Genomic DNA, 22876 nt, shown 5'->3' on the forward strand with positions numbered 1-22876 from the left:
ACAGGGGCTGGGGAGGACCGGTGGCTCCAAAGAGTCTAGATGGGTTACTGATGGGCTGAATAGACCTGGGCTGTATTTAGAGTAGGGGGAAGAGCTTTCCTTTCGCCTGAATGGGCCTGGTCAGCCTCTGACAATGCTGTCTCCACCTCCTGCCAGGAAACTGCACCAGAGAGGACAGAACTGGTTCTGGCTGGGCACAGACACTTTCTGCCTCCGGAGAACAAAGGATTTTGTGGTATAAATACTGGGGCCAGACCCCAGAATTTGAGAACTCTATTGGACCAAGAAGACTGCCAAGAAGAAGAGCTGGAAAAGCTGTGAGGAGGAACTACCACTTTAATGAGTGCTTTGCTGTGTTGGCATGCAGTGGCTGATTCTGTCTTGGGCAGTGAAATAACTGGACTGAACTTACTGCACCTTCTTTATTGAGTATCTCCAAGGGCCCGAATTAGAGCTTGCCTCCAGTTCTGAAGTCACAGGTACTGCAAAGACTTCACCAACCTCTGGAACCGCTGTTTCAGCTGCCACAGAGAAGGGAAGCGCAACCGACTCAGTCACTGACCCTGTGTCCTGACAGCACCGCAGCCCGCACTGTACGCATCTTGCACCGCAACCCTGGTCTCACCAACGACAGACGACACCACTGGACTGCTGCCCGCACTGTGACCTGTGGGCACTGCACTCCGCACTGCCTAGCTACACTGCACCTCCTGGTCTCACCAACACCATTGCTGCTGCCGACTTAGACACCTGTCGCCGCATCATGGGTGGGGGCACTGCTCGTAAGTTTCACGACGCACCGCCTCATCCCACACTGCCGTCTGGGCCGACCGACCGCAGCTCCAGCAAACCGGCTCTGTCACCTGCACTGCAACCGGACAGCACCACTTCGAGCATAGCCCTGCCCTGCACCGTAAACCTTGGTCTCACCGACGCCGTTTGGACGATCGTCACCGAGCCGCTGCCTGCACAGCATTGAGAGGACACAGCACCCTGCACCGCTTCCATTTTGCAACCCAACCACAACGGTTGCCACGACCAGTTCGAACCAACAGTTCCCCCGCAACAAGAAAGGTACTGTTACCGAGTCTGTTGATGCTTTCGCTGGCCCGTACCAGCGCTGTCGGCTGGAACTGTTAGACTCTGTTGTTTTCAGCATAGTGGTAGCCCCGGACTGAGCTACTGACTCATACAAAATGTACAGTGTACATTTTTAAGTACTGTATTGTGGATTTTTATTGTTTGGTCTTGTTTTAAGTATATAAAATATTGGATATTTTTATAAAACTGGTGTGGTGTCCTTTAGTAGTGTTCTCACTGTATTACTGTTGGTTATATGTAAATGCTTTACACACTGCCTCTAAGATAAGCCCGACTGCTCGTGCCAAGCTACCAAGGGGGTGAGCAGGGGGTATTTTAGGAGTATTACTCCCTTATCCTAACTAGGAAGAAGGGTCCGTACTTTGACGATGGTGCAACCCCTTGCCAACTAGAGACCCCCATTTCTAACAAGGTCGATGTCTGATATCCAGAAGGAAACGTTTTTGCATTTATTAGGTCCCAAAAAAAACAAGTATTGAAAATGCAATAGGTCTCGCAATAGTAAAGTTTGACCTTTTGGTGTTGCAAATGTAATTTTTTTTGTTTGTTTATATTTTTTCAAATTATAAAAGTATTAATTTTGTTTTTTGTAAAGTGAATAGTTATAAATCTACCAAATGTTACATTTATAGCATTAGTAAAGTTACATGTTTAGTTTTGTCCTTTTTTGCATGTATTGATGTGCAAACTCACAATTTTGTGTAAAATGTTATAAATAAAGGATAGTGACTGTAACAATATGGGGTCATCACAAGTGCAAGACTGTACACAAAATGCAAAAGGACACTTGTCTGCTACTACCTCTCACTCATTATACTTCCCACAGAATGTCGAAACAGAAATAGAAACACAGGCAGAACAGTGGCCCTTTAATTCGGAATGGACCTATGACTGGGAGGAGTCTCGTCAGGACACGGAGACGTCTTATGCCGGAAACGAGGAATCGGGGGTGTGTCTATTCACCAGGAGAGAACGGAGTGGAGAGGAAGGCGGAACGGAGCAGAGGAGTACAGCGTACGAGGAAAGAAGGCGGGGAGTCGTTGAAGAGAACGCGGAGCCGGAGAAGCCAGGAGGCCACCGACACCACGAGCCGCCCAGCCATACACCCGCGGGAGGTGTATGGCTCAGCCAGGTACGTGAGAGATTCAGGGGCTGGGTTACTCGTAAGACAGCAGTTGCCGAATAAAGCCCGGGACATATTCTCACCCTTCCTGGTATTCCCTTTTCCCTGAGCACAAACCCCACCTCACTACGGCATTAGTTTAGTGGTGCGTCACTCTTAGTTGGATCCTCACTCCCTTACCCGTAAGATACTAATAATATAAAACCGACAACTGATACACCGTTGTCTTTTCTCTGTTTCACTTGAGAGGCAAGACGGAAACTGAAGGAGAGCTACCTCGCCGGAAACCCGACAGAGGACGCAGGACTGCATCTACTGAATCAGGGATCCGAAAGGCTGCGAGAAGCCGTTCGCCGCGAGGAACCATAACCAGCAGGAAGAAAAGCTCAGACTCACTATATCTCAAAATAAAACCCTTAAAGACTAAAATTAGTGTGTTGCCTATTCCTCCCGCACCTGTAACAGTGGTGGAGAATGCGGGCATAGGCACCATCTGTGGAGTCAAGATGGAGACCGTGGTTGAACAATTAGTAAAGGGACAGGAACGAATTGAATGGGTGATTGAACAACATTTAGTATCCGCTCAAGCTGATAGAGAGGTAATCAAAAAAGCAATTGAAGATAAAAGCGACCAACCCTGGGTCGATCCCGTCCTAAGAGGAGGAACAACTGAAAGAACCATAACCCACGGAACACCAGCCGTCTCTCTACAAAAGTATAGAAACGGAAAAGATCCAGATGCCTTTCTATTACATTTTGAAAGGGCCGCCAGGGCAAGCGGTTGGCCGGTAGCAAAATGGCCGTTTTTTTTGGCACCCCTATTAGGAGGAGAAGCCCAGGCCGCTTATCAAGTGGCAAATCCAAAAGGGGACACTCAGTATGCAGAAATCAAAAGAATAATACTCGACCACTTAGGATTAGACACGGAGGCATATCGACTAAAATTCCGAAAAGAGAGAGGTTCGGTAGGGGAAAATCCTAAAACCTTGTTTGTAAGGCTAAAAATGGCCGCGGATAAATGGCTCACACCAACTACGAGCAGTAAGGAGGAAATAATGGACCGTATATATTTAGAGCAATTTCTTGAGGCTCTCCCATACGCCACCCAAAAATGGCTTCGTCAGCATAATAATTTGACAACCGCCCAAGCTGTGGAAATGGCATCATCGTTCACCCGTGCACAACCTAAAAGTTTCCCCTTTGAGATAGAAAAAGAGAGGAAAATAGTAGTGCGACCTGAAAAGAATATTTCTCGAGGTAGAGAAACTATACGTCCACGTACATGGAGGACCGAGAACAGTTCAAATACAGGCCCACAATGCTTTGATTGCGGACAATGGGGCCACATTGCCCGGATGTGTCCAAGAAAAAGGAACGAGGAAGAACCAATAGAGATTGGATACCTCCCTAAGCCCGTTCTATTCTCCGCTGAGATGGGAAACTCCTTTAGAGTAAGTGTAAAAGTCAATGGACACTCGTTATTAGCATTGTTAGACTCTGGCTGTCGGCAGTCAGTAATCCAGTCCCCATATGTGAAATCAGAACAATACGTCTCTCAGAGGGTGGTTAATATTAAATGTGTACATGGGGATGTCCGACCCTACCCCACCCCATTGCTAACATTGCAATAGAGCCGACAGTAGGAATCTCACAAACGGTAAGGGTGGGAGTAATGTCCAATTTACCTGAAGACCTAATAATCGGGACAGATAACCCCAACTTCCTGAACATGTTTAAAGATAAACTAGAGGCTAAGAGTCAAACAGAGGAGGAGGGGAGTATTAGAAATGAAAGTCCTCTTGTACGTAGCCTTAAAATTGTGAAGTTGACTAAGTATGCAACATCTCCCACTAAAGGTTCTGCAAAGGCGGCGGGTTATGATCTATACAGCGCATATGATTATGTGATACACAGTCGAGAGAAAGCACTAGTCAAAACGGACCTGCAAATCGCAGTTCCCCCAGGGTGCTATGGCAGAATAGCTCCAAGATCAGGCCTGGCGGCTAAATACTTTATTGATGTCGGGGCAGGCGTTATTGATGCAGATTACAGGGGTAATGTTATGATCCTCCTGTTTAACTTTGGGCCTGATGAGTTTAAGATCAAGAGAGGGGATAGAGTGGCACAACTCATTTGTGAATGTGTAGCTAACACCTTATTGGAAGAAGTGGGCGGGTTGGACGACACAGATAGAGGTTCTAAAGGTTTTGGCTCCTCAGACCCTCAAAACATTCCGGTACACTCCGTTATTTCACAAGACCCATGGGTTCTGGATAAGAGCTTTAAATTTGCGCAGATTAGTGATCCCACTCTGTTCACTGCGTGGGAACAGGCCCACCAAAGAGTTGAGGGTTCTAAGGTTTTCCCCGGGTTCATTATCCAGAATGATTTACTGTATAGAATTGGAAAGGAGGGAGACCCAGCTCAACTATTGGTGCCTGTCTCTTTCAGAGAGCAAGTGCTTTTCTTCGCACACAGCCATATCATTGCCGGCCACTCCGGCGCCGAAAAAACGACCCAGAATATCCTCAGGCAATTTTTTTGGCCCGGTATTTATAAAGATACTGAATCTTACTGTAGGACCTGTGAGATCTGCCAAAGGATGAATATGGTTCGGCCACCGGCGGTTCCCTTACAGCCCTTGCCGGTTATCGGAAAGCCTTTTGAAAGGGTCGGTATGGATATTATTGGGCCATTGCCCAAGACTAAGAAGGGATTCCAACACATCTTGGTGGTCGTCGACTACGCCACAAGGTTTCCTGAGGCATTTCCTTTGTCTGCGCCCAATTCTAAACTGATTGGTGACAGGATGATTGAACTATTTAGCAGGGTGGGTTTTCCAAAGGAGATTTTAACTGACCAGGGTACGCCGTTCATTTCCAAATTAATGAAGGAAATCTGTGGCACGTTGGACATCCACCAGATCCGTACCTCGGTTTACCATCCTCAAACGGACGGACTGGTGGAACGTTACAACCGTACCCTGAAAACCACCCTCCGTAAGATGATGGAAGTCAGCGGGGTTGACTGGGATCGTATGTTACCCTTGGCATTATACGCCATCAGGGCACAGAAACAGAGCAGCTTGGGGGTTTCAGCTTTTGAACTGCTGTACAGCCGTCAACCCCGCTCCCTGTTAGAAATGACAAGGGACGCTTGGATTAACGAGCAATCGGAAGAGACAAGTGCAACCCTTGATTACGCCAGGGCTCTAAAATCTAAACTGGGCAAGTTAAGAGAGTTGGCATTTACTCATCTGGTGGCTAGCCAGCATAGACAAAAGGATGCTTACGACAAGGGTAAGAAGTGGAGGCAACTCAGGGTGGGGGACTGGGCTTTAGTTCTCCTGCCTTCCTCCTCTCATAAATTTAAGGCGGAATGGATGGGTCCCTATGAGGTAGTTGAGGTAATTGGGCACACTAGCTATAAATTGAAGGTTGCTTCGAATAAACAACAATCGTACCACATAAACCTTTTAAAAAAAATGGTTGGGTCCACCTCCCGCTGACATCCATTTGACTGAAGATTCAGGCTCGACCAGCTCTACTGTGGACATGCTTGTTCACAATGAGGAACTGAAGGCTCATCAACGGTTAGAATTGAGAGAGACACTAGAACATGATGGAGACGTATTTTCCAACAGGCCAGGGAGAACATCTCTAGCTGAACATTGTATTGATACACCTCCTAACAAAAAGGTTAGGATTAAACCTTACAGAGTCCCCGAAGCCAGGTGAGCCGCTATTAAGTCTGAAGTAGATGAAATGCTTCGCCTGGGAGTGATTCGTCCCTCTAAAAGTGATTGGTCCAGCCCTATTGTCATGGTCCCTAAGCCCGATGGCAGTCGAAGGTTTTGTATGGACTTTCGCGCTCTTAATGAAATCTCGCTCTTCGACGCCTATCCCATTCCTAGAGTGGACGACTTAATTGAAAAACTGGGCCATGCGAAATACATTTCTACCCTTGATTTGACAAAAGGGTATTGGCAAGTGCCTCTACGACCGGACGACATTAAAAAGACGGCGTTCGACGGATGAGGGGCACTTTGAGTTTACGGTGCTTCCATTTGGCCTACATGGGGCCCCTGCGACATTTCAGCATCTAATGAACACTGTGCTCGCTGGTTTGTCGGATTTCACGTCTGCTTATTTAGACGACATTGTAATCTACAGCCCGGATTGGCATACTCATCTCGAACACCTGTCGGTGGTTTTGTTGGCTCTACGAAATGCAGGTCTCACGGTGAACACAAAGAAATGTAAACTCGCGTTCCAAAAATTTAAATACCTTGGATATGTTTTGGGACATGGTTTAATCGAGCCACAAATCGAAAAAGTGAGGGCAATTGCCGACACTCCATTTCCATCTACTAGGAGAGAATTGCGATCCTTTCTGGGTCTTGTTGGTTACTACCGACGATTTATTCCTCAGTTTGCCGATATTGCCGCCCCTCTCACGGATGCTTTGAAGAACAGTGGGAAAGCATCATCACCGGTACATCCTACCCCCCAAATGCAGGAGGCCTTTCGAGTCTTGAAGTCTGTGATTATATCCACTCCAGTGTTGTCGTCACCGGATTTCTCTCGCCCTTTTTCCTTGCACACCGATGCATCGGATTACGGCATTGGGGCGGTGCTTTCACAAACAGGTCGCGATGGGCTTGACCACCCGATACTATATGTCAGCAGAAAACTGTTCCCTCGGGAATTAAAAATATGCCACTGTCGAGAAGGAGTGCCTCGCGATCAAGTGGGCCATTGAAAAACTGGCATATTATCTCGAAGGTCGGCGTTTCGAACTTTTCACTGATCATGCACCTCTGCTCTGGATGGCCCGCAATAAGGCTAACAATGCGAGAGTGTTACGTTGGTTTCTATCACTGCAGCCATACACTTTCTCTATCCATCACCGGAAAGGCAGTGAGAATGTTGGGGCGGATTTTTTATCTCGTCACCCACTCCCCGATCGTGAGTGTCCGGAGGGGGAGGTATGTAACAATATGGGGTCATCACAAGTGCAAGACTGTACACAAAATGCAAAAGGACACTTGTCTGCTACTACCTCTCACTCATTATACTTCCCACAGAATGTCGAAACAGAAATAGAAACACAGGCAGAACAGTGGCCCTTTAATTCGGAATGGACCTATGACTGGGAGGAGTCTCGTCAGGACACGGAGACGTCTTATGCCGGAAACGAGGAATCGGGGGGGTGTCTATTCACCAGGAGAGAACGGAGTGGAGAAGGCAGAACGGAGCAGAGGAGTACAGCGTACGAGGAAAGAAGGCGGGGAGTCGTTGAAGAGAACGCGGAGCCGGAGAAGCCAGGAGGCCACCGACACCACGAGCCGCCCAGCCATACACCCGCGGGAGGTGTATGGCTCAGCCAGGTACGTGAGAGATTCAGGGGCTGGGTTACTCGTAAGACAGCAGTTGCCGAATAAAGCCCGGGACATAGGACACGGAGACGTCTTATGCCGGAAACGAGGAATCGGGGGTGTGTCTATTCACCAGGAGAGAACGGAGTGGAGAGGAAGGCGAAGGCGGAACGGAGCAGAGGAGTACAGCGTACGAGGAAAGAAGGCGGGGAGTCGTTGAAGAGAACGCGGAGCCGGAGAAGCCAGGAGACCACCGACACCACGAGCCGCCCAGCCATACACCCGCGGGAGGTGTATGGCTCAGCCAGGTACGTGAGAGATTCAGGGGCTGGGTTACTCGTAAGACAGCAGTTGCCGAATAAAGCCCGGGACATATTCTCACCTTTCCTGGTATTCCCTTTTCCCTGAGCACAAACCCCACCTCACTACGGCATTAGTTTAGTGGTGCGTCACTCTTAGTTGGATCCTCACTCCCTTACCCGTAAGATACTAATAATATAAAACCGACAACTGATACACCGTTGTCTTTTCTCTGTTTCACTGGTGACCTCCCTATCCTCGTGAGAAGAGGTCGCTCCACCTCGCTCCCTGAACTCACTTCGCAGCGCTCGCTCTGGCTGCCTGGTATCTGTATCTCTGCCTCGCATTTGCCTAATTTTAGACCTATTGATTGAGCGCTCGCATCTGACTAATTTGCATAGCTAATTATTTTAATATTGTCTGCGCGCTCGCTTTTGACTTTTGAATCACTTTATGTTTAAATTGTGTGCACGCTCGCATTTGCCCATTAGAACTGTTGTTTGGCTACATTGTGAGTGCGCTCGCATCTGCTAAGTGTTTGGTTAGTCGAGGGACTGCCTGTTGAGCTATTTGTTTGTTTACAAGTACCCGGCCATTTTGTTGTTGTGCCTCGTAGCGAGGCTCCCCAGCACGCACCCGCCTCCCAGACGCCCCTCCCTCGCCCCTCCCCCTCCACTAGCCATATATGACAGATGCATTTGCGCGCAGCGTTCACGCGCAGCGATCGCGCCCCTTGCGCGCCGAAGTTGCGCCAAAGGTAAGCCCGTCTGCGCCCGTCCGCGCCAAGACCGCGCCCAGCGCCCGTCCCCCTGCTCTATGCCGCTCCCAACCCCCCAGAGTAACTTATGATGCCGCTACTCTCCTCGCCCTCAACGCCGGACGCACCCCACGTTGCTGCGAAGCTACCCCAGGACGTACCCACGGCCCATTCTCCTGCCTCTCCTGTAAGTTCAACTGCTTCAGGACCCTCACCAAACACACTTCCTCCACACTCAGCTCCGAACCCAACGACTTGAAATGCATCCTACTGAACACCCGCACGGTCCACAGACATGCAACCGAACTCTGGGACCTAATCGACACTGCGTCACCTGACATCGCCTTCCTTACTGAAACATGGATGAATGCATCATCTGCCCCCGACATCGCCATAGCCATACCGGACACTTACAAGATCATTCGAAAAGACCGCACCAATAATAAAACTGGAGGAGGCATCGCCATCGTCCATAGAAACACCATCAAAATTACAACCAGCTCTGACGGAAATCTTGCAACCGCCGAACACCTCCACTTTCAGATCCACACCGACCCCAGGACCACACTTAGAGGAACTCTCATTTACAGGCCCCCAGGCACCCGATCTCAATTCAGTGACGACATCACTGACTTCGTCAGCCCGCACGCCCTCGCCTCCGAGAACTACATTCTTCTAGGAGACCTCAACTACCACCTTGACAACATTCACGACAACAACACCACCACCCTTCTGGACAACCTGTCCAATCTCGGACTCAAACAACTTGTTGACACCCCCACTCACATAGCCGGACACACGCTCGACCCTATCTTCACCTCCAGCAAGCACATCTCCTTCGATCATACTACAGTCCTCCACTGGACGGATCATAGCTGTGTTCACTTCAGCTACAAAACAACCCTGACCCACAACCGTCTACAACCCATTCCCCGAAGAAAATGGAACAAAATCTCCACCGAACAACTCCTCACATCACTCAACCAAAACATTCCCACCCTATCAACAGACCCAGACCTAGCGGCCACCAACCTCAGGCAATGGATTACCCACAGTGCGGACGAACTAGCACCCCTGAAAAAACACCAGTCGAAATCATCCAGCAAAAAAGCTCCCTGGTTCAATGATGACCTTAAAAAATCCAAGAAGACATGCCGCACCCTGGAGAAGAATTGGATAAAAGAACCAACTTCAGACAACATGGACTCCCTCAAGACAGCCACCCGCAAACACCATCAACTGATCCGATCCGCCAAGAAATCAGCACTCAAGAACCGTCTCGACAACAATTCTCATAACAGCAAGGAACTCTTCAATATCGTCAAAGAATTCACCAACCCTCCCGCAGCATCCAACGACATCACGAACTCCCAAGACCTCTGCGATGCGCTATCCTCCTTCTTCTACAACAAAATTGCCGACATCCACAACAGCTTCAAGAATACTCCTAATGACCAACTCACCCCACCCACTTCAGATCCCACCCCTCCAGCTAACTACCTCAACTCCTGGAACCCAATCACCATTGAAGACACCATTCGCCTCATGAACTCAATCCACTCTGGCTCACCTTCTGACCCCTGCCCCCACTTCATCTTCAACAAAGCTGACTCCATCATCGCTCCCCAACTCCGCGATGTCATCAACTGCTCCTTCGACTCCGCCACCTTTCCAGAAATATGGAAACACGCCGAACTCAGCGCCCTTCTGAAAAAACCAACAGCAGACCCCTCAGATCTGAAAAACTACCGACCCATTTCCCTACTCCCTTTCCCGGCCAAAGTTATCGAGAAAGCCGTCAATAGCCAACTAGCAGCCTTCCTTGAATCCAACAACTCCCTGGATCCCTCACAGAACGGCTTTCGAGCCAAACACAGCACCGAAACCGCCCTCATTGCAGCGACCGACGACATCCGAGCACTCCTGGACAACGGTGAAACAGTGGCCCTCATTCTACTCGACCTCTCCGCCGCCTTCGACACTGTCTGTCACAACACCCTCATACAACGCCTCAACAACATCGGCATACAAGGAAAAGCCTTGGACTGGATCATCTCATTCCTAGCCGGGAGAACACAGAGAGTCCGACTCCCCCCGTTCTACTCAGAGCCCACCGAAGTCATCTGCGGCGTACCTCAAGGCTCCTCACTCAGTCCCACCCTCTTCAACGTCTACATGAGTCCCCTCGCCTCCATCGCACGTCAACACAACCTCAACATCATCTCCTACGCCGACGACACCCAGCTGATCCTTTCCCTCACCAAGGACCCCAACACCGCCAAAAACAACCTTCACGAAGGTATGAAAGAAGTAGCCGAATGGATGAAACAGAGCCGCTTAAAACTCAACTCAGACAAGACGGAGGTGCTCATCCTAGGATCCTCCACCTCAGCTTGGGACGACTCCTGGTGGCCTTCCGCTTTGGGATCTGCGCCCACACCCACAGACCATGCACGTAACCTTGGCTTCATTCTAGACTCCTCCCTATCAATGTCCAGACAAGTCAACGCCGTATCGTCCTCCTGCTTCAATGTCCTTCGCATTCTCAAAAAGATCTTCCGCTGGATCCCCCTCGAAACAAGAAAGACTGTCACCCATGCACTGGTCACGAGTCGACTGGACTATGGCAACACACTCTACGCCGGAATTACAACAAAATTGCACAAAAAGCTCCAGCGCATCCAAAACGCATCAGCGAGACTCATATTAGACATCCCGCGCCAAGAGCACATCACCGGTCACTTAAAAAACCTCCACTGGCTTCCCGTCAACAAAAGAATTACTTTCCGCCTTCTTACCCACGCTCACAAATCCCTTTATAATCTAGGACCCGAATGCCTCAACACCCGACTGTCCTTCTACTATCCCACCCGCCAACTAAGATCATCCAATCAAGCCCTCGCCGCAGTCCCGCGCATCCGAAAAACCACCATGGGTGGCAGATCCTTCTCCTTCCTGGCTGCCAAGACCTGGAACTCACTCCCCACCCACCTCCGCCTTACTCAGAATCACATCTCCTTCAGAAAAGAACTGAAAACTTGGCTATTCGAAAAAAAGTAAACCCCTCCCTCCAGCGCCTTGAGACCCTCTGGGTGAGTAGTGCGCTTTATAAATACCTGAACTTGAACTTGAACTTGAGAGGCAAGACGGAAACTGAAGGAGAGCTACCTCGCCGGAAACCCGACAGAGGACGCAGGACTGCATCTACTGAATCAGGGATCCGAAAGGCTGCGAGAAGCCGTTCGCCGCGAGGAACCATAACCAGCAGGAAGAAAAGCTCAGACTCACTATATCTCAAAATAAAACCCTTAAAGACTAAAATTAGTGTGTTGCCTATTCCTCCCGCACATGTAACAGTGACCTAATGTTGTTTTTAATTTTTAATGGTAAAAGTTTTTACATGTAAAAAAGGACAAAACTGAGGGGAGGAGCCAAGCCGGCGACCGACATGGCCGCTCGGGCTCTCGGCTCCGTCGGTCGCCTTCTCCTTTCACGACATCCTGCCACTAATCCTGCACCTGGGACACGATCCCGCATCGGCAAAGTGTAGCGGTGCCCAGCGGTGTGCTTCCGGTTGAAATATCGGCTTGCCCATGCAATTATTGTCGCCGGGAAGATTGCAGCCTGACCAACTCAGAAACCGGGACCTCTAGTGGTGGAGCGGCCGGCGGCAAGCACAACAACATCGGCCATGAATTGCCAAGATGGACCGGTCGACCCGGATGGGAGACCTGATTTGTCCGATTTCAGCGATGACTAACACGTCTGCGCAGCGCTACCAGCGAGACAGGGGAACACTATTCTAAGCGCTGCCTGACTGCCCTAATTGATGCTCCGGATGGTGGACGTGACAAAGGCCGACAACAGCTCCGCCCGCCTGGTGCGAATCTACCGCTGCTGCTGCCGGGGGTGGCCCGGAATTCCGTCGGGCCGTACACTGGCTGCGACAGGGAGTCGGATCGGTGGGATCTCCTCTTAGCATCGATGGTGGAGAGCGACCACGGTTTGTGTATTGGTGCCGGACGACGTCCCGCTTCAACCCGGCTTCGATTCTCCGAGGGGGTTGAACTGGCTCGAATATTACCCCGGTAAGAATTATCCTTCTTGGAGGGTCTCGGGCAGTGTTGACAATTGCTACTACCGGAAGAGGGGAGATGGAATATACGCCCGGGGCTGCCATGGCGGCTATCGCTGACTTACACCTCTTCATGACTCGGAGCCTGCTAGACCTTGAGACTAAATTGGATGCTGTTGTGTCTGCGATGGGGCTCAAGACTATGTACTCTGTTGTTCTAGATGGTGATCTTACGGTTCTAGACCCCATCGATTTGCGATCATCGATTGACCGACCTTCCTTATCGCACGAAGTGCGGGGTCTTGCTGATAGCGAGTTAATTGGTCTGAGGTGCTTAGATGCGGGTTTTACTTTTCCCCTGGACTTTGTGTTCTCCGTCAGTTACCAGCGCCGAACATCCTTATTTGTGAAATGGGACGACGGGGACAGCTGGGCTGTGCCTGTACTGTGGCTTTCAGCTTCCATTCGGATGGGCCTCGATGGACGTGTCCGGTTGTTTGGCCCTCTGGCAGTAATGGCGGATGGTACTGGAGTTCTCACTGCCCTGGATCGACCTGGCCAAGGTTGACCACCTGCTGCCTATACGGACTGCATTGCTGGGATCGGTGCTGATTTAGGACTTCGCTTCATATTGTTCCCTTGCGGGGGGTGGGCTAGGTGATTATTGGTTCCCCCCTAATTTGCCATTTTTGCGTTCTCCTTACTAGGTGTGATAGCATATGGGGGGCGTATAGTGGTGGGGGGAGGGGCGGGAGCTGGGAGGTCCTCCTCCATGTATATCCTTTTATTATTGTTTTTCTCTCTTTCCTATTCTTCTTTCTTTCTTCGGGGTACTCCTGGGGCGACAGGCACGCTGTTAGTGGGGTAGGCCATAGCCATTACGGTGATGTGGGGTGGTGGGTATTGGGGGGGGGGGTTGTTATTTTAGTTTGTTTTGTTCTATGGTCCCTTTTTCTTTCTCTTTGGGTAGGGTTGGCTGTATCTTCTTCTTTTCTCCTTTTCACTATTTGAGCATCTGCACTTGCCTTTCCTTTATCGTTTCAGACGGGTGGGATTTCCGGATGACGTTTTTGCTAATTTGATTGCCATTGTTTGCTTTCTACTCCTGGCCTGCCTTAGGCAGGCGTAGTGTGTGTTTTCAGCCTTATTGTTCATCATTAATTCTCGAATGCATGGAGGGATATGCTCCTCCCGTCTCTTCTGGTATATCGTATAGTGTGATGCCTCTGTTGATACAACCGCTGCTACTGCTTCCATATTATAAAATGAAACCTCTTTTATCTTTGTGCTACATAGTGCCTGCAACTGTATATTCTGCATACATAGTGATTCCCTTTTGAATTGTGGACTACTGCATTGCTCCTATTTGCGTCTCCTGATTTACTGTTGGCCTCTGAGGTTGTAGGCCTACGTCTGTACTGATTTAAGTGCTTTAATAAAGGTTTTCCCAAAAAAAAAAAAGAGGACAAAACTAAACATGTAACTTTACTCTTGCTATAAACAACTACAGGCAATGGCATAATGGAGAAATTAGGGGTGAAAAAGAACCTTCAAAACTGAGATTTGAAATGTAGAGTGGAGGAAAAAAAGAGGCTCCTGGTGGAATCACCGTTAAGGCAGCCTTGGTATTATGTAATTCTGGCTTAACTGGCACCCTAGAAAAACTGCATGTATTTATTTATAATAAACTAAGGACTGAACAGTACACATGCCGCAGCTGGGTAACAATCTGTGCAAATTCCAGGAAACACCAGGGACTGATGCTTGTGGCCAGTCAGCAGGGAACGATGCTGGTAATGGAGGGTGGGTGTGCATTGGAATGAGCGCGAGGTGTGCGTCTTGTCTGTGCTGATAAGCAGCGAGCGTGGGGAGGAGGGAAGGGTTGTGAAAAGCAGCAGCGAGGAGAGAGGGCTGTAGTTGCCAGGAGATGCGGATGTCACCTTGCATGATTTCAAAGACAAGCATCAGCCTGCTGTCAGTTTAGTTCCGTCGCTCGCCCAACAGGGCAAGAAAACCGGCTCAGATGCCTTATGACTTCCCGGCCATATCACTACAGGAACACTAAGAAAAAAATGATCAAGGCGAGCTGCTTTCAAGCAATGTGTCAGGTACGGGCTGAGCACACTTTACACGAAAACCCACTGTAATTTCAAATGAAAGATAAAACACACCCCCCAAAGTTTTTAGGATCTGAAAGAAATTCACGCGGCAGACACACCAGGCTTCAATTAAAATTCTGCGCAGCAGCTCGTGCTAATAGGAGGTGAAATGTTTAGGAAATTTAAAACACACGCACATAAAACAAGCAAAAAATAAATAAAACGAGACACGGTCTGCCGGCAGTGAAAGTACGGCCGGCCGGCCATGAATAATTAGGGGAGGAGCATCCAGGAGAGAGCAGGAGCGGAGGCGCCAAGCTGGGGAACAGATGGCTGGCGATTTGATGATGTGCACGCGCATTTTAGCTCAATGCGCTTGCGCATTGACCTAAAAGCGCACGGGCACAGAATCAAATCGCCAGTCTAGTTAAACTCTGTTTAAGCCCCTATAGTCTCGCTCCACTCAATGCGCATGCGCATTGACAGGCGAGAACTAAAAAGGGGGGTGGTTATAGTCGAAGAATAAACATAACCAAAGTCATAAAAACTTCCACGCTCACACATTTACATGTGCCATGACTGAACACACAATAGTCAGGTCACAAACTTTAAGTACCCATGCTTATATGTTCAAATTATTAATTACAAAAATTTGAGTCAAGGTATTGTAGTTGACATCGTTTAGATCCCTTAACCAGATATAGGGATCATCATCAAGACACAAGAAGTTATGCCTGAGAAAGATATGTGGGTTACTCTGTGGGTAACCCAATGCCCGCAGCAATGCACCAGTGTGTGGTCTTTCTCGATGCAATACAGTGATGGAATCCGGCCTGGGCAAGGAGAGAATCTATTCAGAGGGTCTCCAATCAGCAATAGGAGATACTGAATATTCTGTATGGGGAGCAGGGGGGAAAAAACGGGGCACAATGGCCGATACGAAAACGTCTGTGTCAATAATTGGAAGCTCCATGTCTCAGAAAGGGGCTATAATATCAAAACAATAATAATATCACACATGTGGCGACCTCCAACAGACGGGCAATTTCCAGAAGCATGCAATACTGTTAATACATGGCAATCAGAAACCACAACAAGTCCAAGGAAATGTGGAAATGGCCCAGTCCAAGTCAATTGCAATCTCTGTGAGATGCGAAAATTGGGCCCCGTTCGAAAACAACCTGTGACATTTTTATGGCGACACAAAAACAAGCTATTAATTAGACATTCCACAGGAAGGAAGTCACCTCCACCTTAAAGTGACAAAGCAGGGGGAACTTATCAAAACAGAAGAAGATCAACATTTTATAGAAGATACTAACCAGAAACAAAATATGTATAGTAATAAGAAGTGAGGTAAGCATCCTGGTCTTATTTCTTTTTTTTTCTTTTTTAAAACTGTTTTTATTTCAAATCAACCCTTGCATCAATCACAGAGTATCAATGCATGGCAGATACATAGTAGCTGTCATAACCATACAGCCGCAACTGCGATGTCAGTCAATGCAAACAACGAAGTATCATTAAATATTTACACAGTAATCAGCAGGGTAATCCCTAGTGGTATCGAGCTCTACAGTAGTGTCCTTTGTTGAGCTGCTTCTGTGTTGTTCCATTTTATCTGAAAAGAAATGGGCTATACATGTCGTGTTTCTGAACAGGGATATCTCCGCACCTCACTGAGACTCGTCCTGCTCCATCCCTACCTCCTCCAAACAACTCAGTCTAGCGTGTGGTGTCCCCTACCCCGCTGCTTCCCTGGCCATCTTGCTTCTCCAGTGCTCCCTACACTGAGTCGCATCATGCCAGGACTCCTCTGCTTGTTGTAGTGTCGGTCTCATGAGCTTCCTACGACTGTGTGTCTCCCACCCGCACGCAGTCCCCTTGCGGTACATTCAGGTCATACCACATGTGCTCCAAAATCTTTTCAAATTTCCGTGTGCATCCCCTGCCTTTGTAAATCTCCCTTTCCATCAACCAAGTCTCATTTCTGATCATTAATAATTTAGAAGCCTTTGATTTGCCACAGCAGTTTAATACGTCAATTGTAAGATAACATATTACAGTGGTCAGATTACTGGTTCTGTCACAGCCAAAAATTAACAACAGTTTTGAACAACAAAAGTCCTAAATATTTGATTGCCATCTGCAGGCACTCTAAAATATGATGCAATTATAGCAGTCTGTTCAAAGTCCAACTCTCCCTTCCCGTTGAGTAATGTCCATAATCCAGGGTGGGTAGTTCACTAAGTGAGACTTGGACCTACTTCACCTCTATGTTAATTGACTTTTAGAAGGAATTTAGTTATTATTTAAGATAATTATAACTAAGGTATGTCTATGAGGCTCTGAAAGATTGTCAACCTCTGGAAGTATTTCGGAGAAGTAAGGATCATCCCAGGACCCCATTTTGTCTATTGTTTAGGTCGAGCCTGGGAAGCGCATGCGCTGCACGGCGAGGCATGCTGTATTCAGCATATGGGCTATCAGGACTTTGGACAAGCCCACTGCTTTTGGTTGGTTAGTTGGTCTGGTTTTTAAAATTCCTTTTCTCTGGTTGGTTAATATTGTGCATCTGTCCCACCTTTCGATGCTTGGTTCCCTCCCAGCAGACATCACCAATTGATTCTTTTGGTTGGCCAGCTCTAGCAATCTCGTGATTCCTTGCTCGCACACTCCCCCCGCCCCCACGCGCAAATGCAGCATCCATCCATGTAGTTATCTGGAGGGGGAACATTTAGGCCATTTTGTAAAGGCCACACACCTGCTGAAGAATGTCATGGGATCCCAGAGGTAAGAGCAAGATTAAGCAAGCCTTTGTAATGCAATAGATCTCGTATTACTGAAAGTTTGACTTATTGGCGTTGCAAATAGAAATGCAATGCCAACAGCTCAAATGTTCAATAATGCGAGACCTATAGCATTGCAAATGCTCGTGTATAGCTAGTAGATAAGGTCTCAATCTTTGGCCTGGTAGAAGCTCAAAATTATAGCTACCACTCAAATGAGATCTCTGCAGATAAGTTTGCATAAGATAGCCCTCTCTCTATCTTTGACCTAGTGAAAGCGCGAAATAGACTTTGTGCTAAGATGAAATCTCTGCAGATAATTTGTCAGTTATCAAGTTGTATTTTAGAGAGTAATTGGGTATTGTTATCCCCACTTTGGATCAGGCTCTCTGCTTGGGAGCTCCGGAGACCGTAGCCAGTCGACCCCAGCAGAGAAGTCACTTTTCTCCTTCCTTGGAGCCGGCCCTCAGTTTGGGAGCTCCGGCGAGCAAGGCCAGTCGACCCCAGCTGAGTAGTTTTCCCCTTCCATCCTTGAAGGAGTTCGGCGACTTAGCCCTGACGATTTCTTCTGGCTCGCCTTTGGATCCTCTCCCTCCAAGACTATGGAGGGTGTTTCAAGAGGACCTCTTCCAGCCCCTGCATGCCATCTGCTGTCAGTCATTCGAGACAGCTACTGTTCCAAGCTGCTGGAAGAAGGCAGTGGTATCCCCGCTTTTAAAAAAACCTACGCTCGACCCTGCCTGCCTCTCTAACTATCGGCCAATTTCCCTGCTCCCTTTTCCGGTTAAAATTATGGAAAAGCTGGTCACCCGTGCTCTGTCCAGTTTCCTAGAAGGGAACAGCTGGTTGGATGAGACACAATTCGGCTTCCGCCCAGCGCATGGGACGGAATCCGCGTTGGTGACCGTGCTAGACAATCTGCGGGCGCGAGTCGACAGTGGTCGGGCAGCATTCTTGGTGCTGCTCGACATGTCGGCCGCGTTCGACACGGTCAGCCATCCCACCCTGATTTCTAGACTGGAGGAATGCGGGGTCAGGGACAAGGCCAGGGATTGGTTAATCTCCTACTTGGACTGCCGTCAGCAACGGGTTTCGTTACCCCCCTTCAGTTCAGAGGAGCGGAGAGTGGGACAAGGAGTACCTCAGGGCTCGGCCATCAGCCCCATACTCTTTAATGTCTACCTCCGCCCCCTAGTCCAGCTCATTAAAACCTTCGGTATCTCTGCATTTAATTATGCAGATGATACCCAGCTGGTCTTCTCTCTGGAGGGACAGGATGCAGTCACACTGGAGACCTTTCATCGGTGCATGCAGGCGACAGCGGAATGGCTCCGGTTGAACTCGTTACAGTTCAACGGAACAAAGACGGAGGTTTTACACTGTTCCACTGATCGAGTTCCTCGCGACCTCCCAGTAGACTTCTGGCCTCCGTCCTTCTCAGAGACGGTGCCTGCGGCACAATCAGCGCGCAATTTAGGCGTCACTTTTGGGCCTAACCTGCAGTTGGATCTACATGTGAATAAGTTCTCTTCAACATGTATGATGCTGATTCGTATGCTGCGCAAGGTCCTTCCTCTCCTCCCTGCGCAAGCCAGACCAGAAGTAGTGCGTTGTACCATCCTAAGTCGACTTGACTATTGTAACGCACTACTTCTGGAGGCCCCGGTAACACTCTTGGGCAAGTTGCAAAGGGTGCAAAATATCGCTGCTAAACTCGCCCTTTCTCGCCCCTATCACAGTTCTTCTACGGCAGCACTGCAAGAACTTCATTGGCTGCCAGTTCATCTACGGGGGCGCTACAAAGCAGCGTGTATTGTGTTTAGGGCTATTCATGACCTGGGCCCCATTCCTTTGCGGCGAATGTTTGCCTGGTATTGTCCATCTAGAGCTTTACGCTCCTCGTCTTCCAGGCTACTGGTAGTCCCACGATTCCAGAGAGTGAGGATGGGGGGCCGCTCTTTCAGAGTAGCGGCAGCCAAACTCTGGAACTCTCTGCCTATATCCTTGAGAAGCCTTGGAGATCTCTTATCTTTTAGAAAGGCTCTAAAAACTCATCTTTTTCCCAGGATAGGCTGAGCTACTGTTTTCATTGAGTACGGGTCAAAGCGCCAGGATGCCCTTGGTGGTGACAGGTTGCGCTATATAAGTATGCCACAATACAATACAATTATCACAGTATATAAAAACATAAGCATAAACATCTTACCATGATCATGAGTATATACATCCTAGCATGATCCTATGAATGACATGTGCCAGTCTAAGCTAACCTGTAATTCCATTCAGCATTCTTGTTCAGGCCCCTGTGCACTATGCCAATTTTTATTAGAAGGGCACTCTTTTTGCAGTAGTTCCAGATTGCCCCAACGAGGATGTTTCAGTTCTTCCAGTCCACAGAACGAAAAGTTGCGCTGGGAGCAAAACATGTATCGGCTGGCTACAGTGTACCACTAAAATGTGTCACTTTTTGTTGTAACAACCTCTGTTGGATCAAACTGTGAAAGTCTATTACAAATAAAAAAAAGAACTTTCTTAAAGAATAAACAAAGTCTTAACATTTCTTCAACTTTGGGTAGACACACTAGATTCCTTCTACAACTCCAAAATATGATAGAAGGGGTGTGCCACACCACAGATACATGGGTCAAGGAATTACATAACCTCACTATACACATCAGATTTCAAACACATTAATTTTCACAAGAGGATAACCTCTTTACTATCAAAGAAGTATTTGCCAAAATAAAGGTTGGTTTGGTTACGATGAGCTCCAAGTAACGTATTACTATGCACACAGAAGCAAGTTCGCCTGTTTATCAGAAGCAGGAGATCAGAGGTGTCACAAGAACAAGTTTTCTGGAGGCCCAGATGGCTTCAGCTCCCAAAATCATCTAACCGGTTTGAAAGTACCCAGTTAAGAACAATCACCCTGCAAGTGATATTTTGAATTATACCAAGGGGATTTTTAAATAAAATGTGTTGTGTTTTAGAGTTAATACTCCATGCATATAACATAAAAAGGCTTTTCATTTCTACACTGGCAAACCCTATCTTTCTTTTTGCTATAATATTCTGACAATATTGGGATTACTGTATTCTTAACAACTAATGTAAATCTGGCTTAATATTTATTTCATTTCATACAAGAATGGGGATGGTTTTCGACTTGAGCAGGGAAGTGGACAGTAGATATACACAAGATGGAATATGTGCAAATGTTACACATGTATCAAGCTCCAGGTGATAAGGGTCTCCTGTTCTAACATTATATTTAAAGCCATTTTTGCCATACTAGTTTGAGACCTTCTGGGGGACTCTCTCAAGATAGAAAGCTATATACTTTTAAAATGACTGGAGGAAGCTTGCCTCTCAAAAAATAAATAAACTGGATGTTCGTAGTATAGGTTAAAAAGGGTTTTTTAAGTTAGGAGTATTTGATGTGTACAAATCAAGTATATGATCAATACACATGTAATATAATTTCTCTCGCACAAAATAGATTAATATCTTGGCACATTATTCCTGGGGCAGCGCTATCTACTGGGCATCAGGAGCAGAGGAACCGTGGATCAGAGGTGAGAGCGTCACTGCAACCCAATTATGGCTGCATTCTTATCAACTGAGCAGTTAGCGGAAGGCCTCATCTAGTAACTATCGTTTACTTTTGTATTACATTTGCCCCGCCGCATGAAGCCTTTCACACCAGTAGACCACAAAAAAGGCAAAGGCAAATTGTTTTTTTGTCAGCGAACCCACTGAAATCAATGGAGATGGCCAATATTTTGGACGAAGAGATCTGCCCACATGGCGATTAAAATATTTGGGAGCCATCTCGCGTATACAGAGTATGACGAGTCCAGCTAAGATGACGCCCGCCTAATGAAAATATCTGAGAAATATGTTGGCATAACATGCACAGGTGATATTTTCACAATTACCTTGAAAGTGCCAATAGGCAAAGCAATACTGAACTTCCCTTCGGCGTCCTTATGCTCGGTTATCTGACTGTTCTGTTCCAACATTCAAACACTGGACGTATTATCATTGGAGAAGAGGGTTGGTTACCAAGAAGTATTCAGAGAAAGGGGTACAAGTAAGTCCGCTGCTCAGCAAGAACTACACTAGATACAAGAAATAAAAAATATAGAGCTATTTTTTAAATACTTAAACGCGGCAGGAATAACGCGTTTTCGAAAATCTCATTAAAGGTAAATGTCCTGAAGAGCGATTGTCCACAAGAGAACACAGTGTGGTTGCATTAGCAAATTCGTGCATACCTGATCGTTCCTTTCGCCATACCACGGTGCTAAGAGTGCACATCGCTCAAGATACAACCTTCGTTGAGTGATGTTAATGTTTACGACAAAAAGTCCAGTCTCTTGCAGCGACATTCCAAAACTACCGATACCACCCCATGCATTCAAAATATTGTTTTAAAGCGGAACAAACAACATTCCAACGTCAGTGCATCCTTAAAAAAAACTTTGAGAGATTGAAAGTTATGGTAACACATACTGCAAGACTATAGCATCGCTCACCCTCCTTCGCCAACATTACAATTGTTAGAGCTTATTCAGGAATTTTAAACAACGCACCCTACAACTGGTCACCGAGAAATAGTACACGTCAGAGACAACATTCTGTTTTTCCGGGCACTGCAACAGCTGCCCGAAATACCTACTGCATCTAGCCCGAATGTCAAACTACCTTCATCCTACTTTTCACCTTTAAACGATATGCTCGTTGCATGCGCGCTGTCAATGAAAGGGGTTTGGAGTTACCTTTCCAGTTGTTGGGGTCGCCATGTTGTTAACTAGTGTTTACGATGACGTCGCACTTGAATCACGTGCACCTTATGGTCCGCCCAGGAGCCGTTACAGTGAATGCGGTAGGAGCTGTGCCTTAAAAAGCGGCCATTTGAAGGTCAGGCAAAATGCTTTGGGCTACATTGCCTGTCGGCCACCGTGATAACAAGCGTCTCTCCTTCCAATCGTGACCTCACACTGACTCTGCTGCACCCGACACCTACATTGAACAACCCGATTGAGAGAAGATTGAGATTGCACCCTATTGAGATGGAGGCAATGATAGACAATGTAGATTTTTCACAGCCTTGTGGTCAGAAAATCTGGATTTCGTTAAAGACACATCTGGCTAAAATTATGCAAAACTCCTTTTATTGCCCACTCACAGCAACAACAATATAAATAATTTAGAACATTAAAACCATATCTGACAAGGTTTTAGATTGTTAT

General features: G+C 47.6%; 1 protein-coding gene across 6 annotated transcripts in view; it reads right to left on the reverse strand.

The window, feature by feature from the left end:
* The window catches only part of TBC1D15 (TBC1 domain family member 15), a 607052-nt gene extending 584548 nt beyond the window's left edge, over nucleotides 1-22504 (reverse strand). For 2 of the 6 annotated variants that reach the window (XM_078678245.1, XM_078678222.1), the window contains exon 1: nucleotides 22403-22504. In XM_078678245.1, the coding sequence (XP_078534371.1) occupies nucleotides 22403-22426 (24 nt within the window). In that variant the 5' untranslated portion in view covers nucleotides 22427-22504. The other 4 variants (XM_078678238.1, XM_078678204.1, XM_078678231.1 and 1 more) reach the window with 3 other exon arrangements.
* Between the last annotated feature and the right edge of the window lie 372 nt (nucleotides 22505-22876).

The sequence above is a fragment of the Lissotriton helveticus genome, chromosome 1_1, assembly GCF_964261635.1.
Source record: "Lissotriton helveticus chromosome 1_1, aLisHel1.1, whole genome shotgun sequence".
NCBI lineage: Eukaryota > Metazoa > Chordata > Amphibia > Caudata > Salamandridae > Lissotriton > Lissotriton helveticus.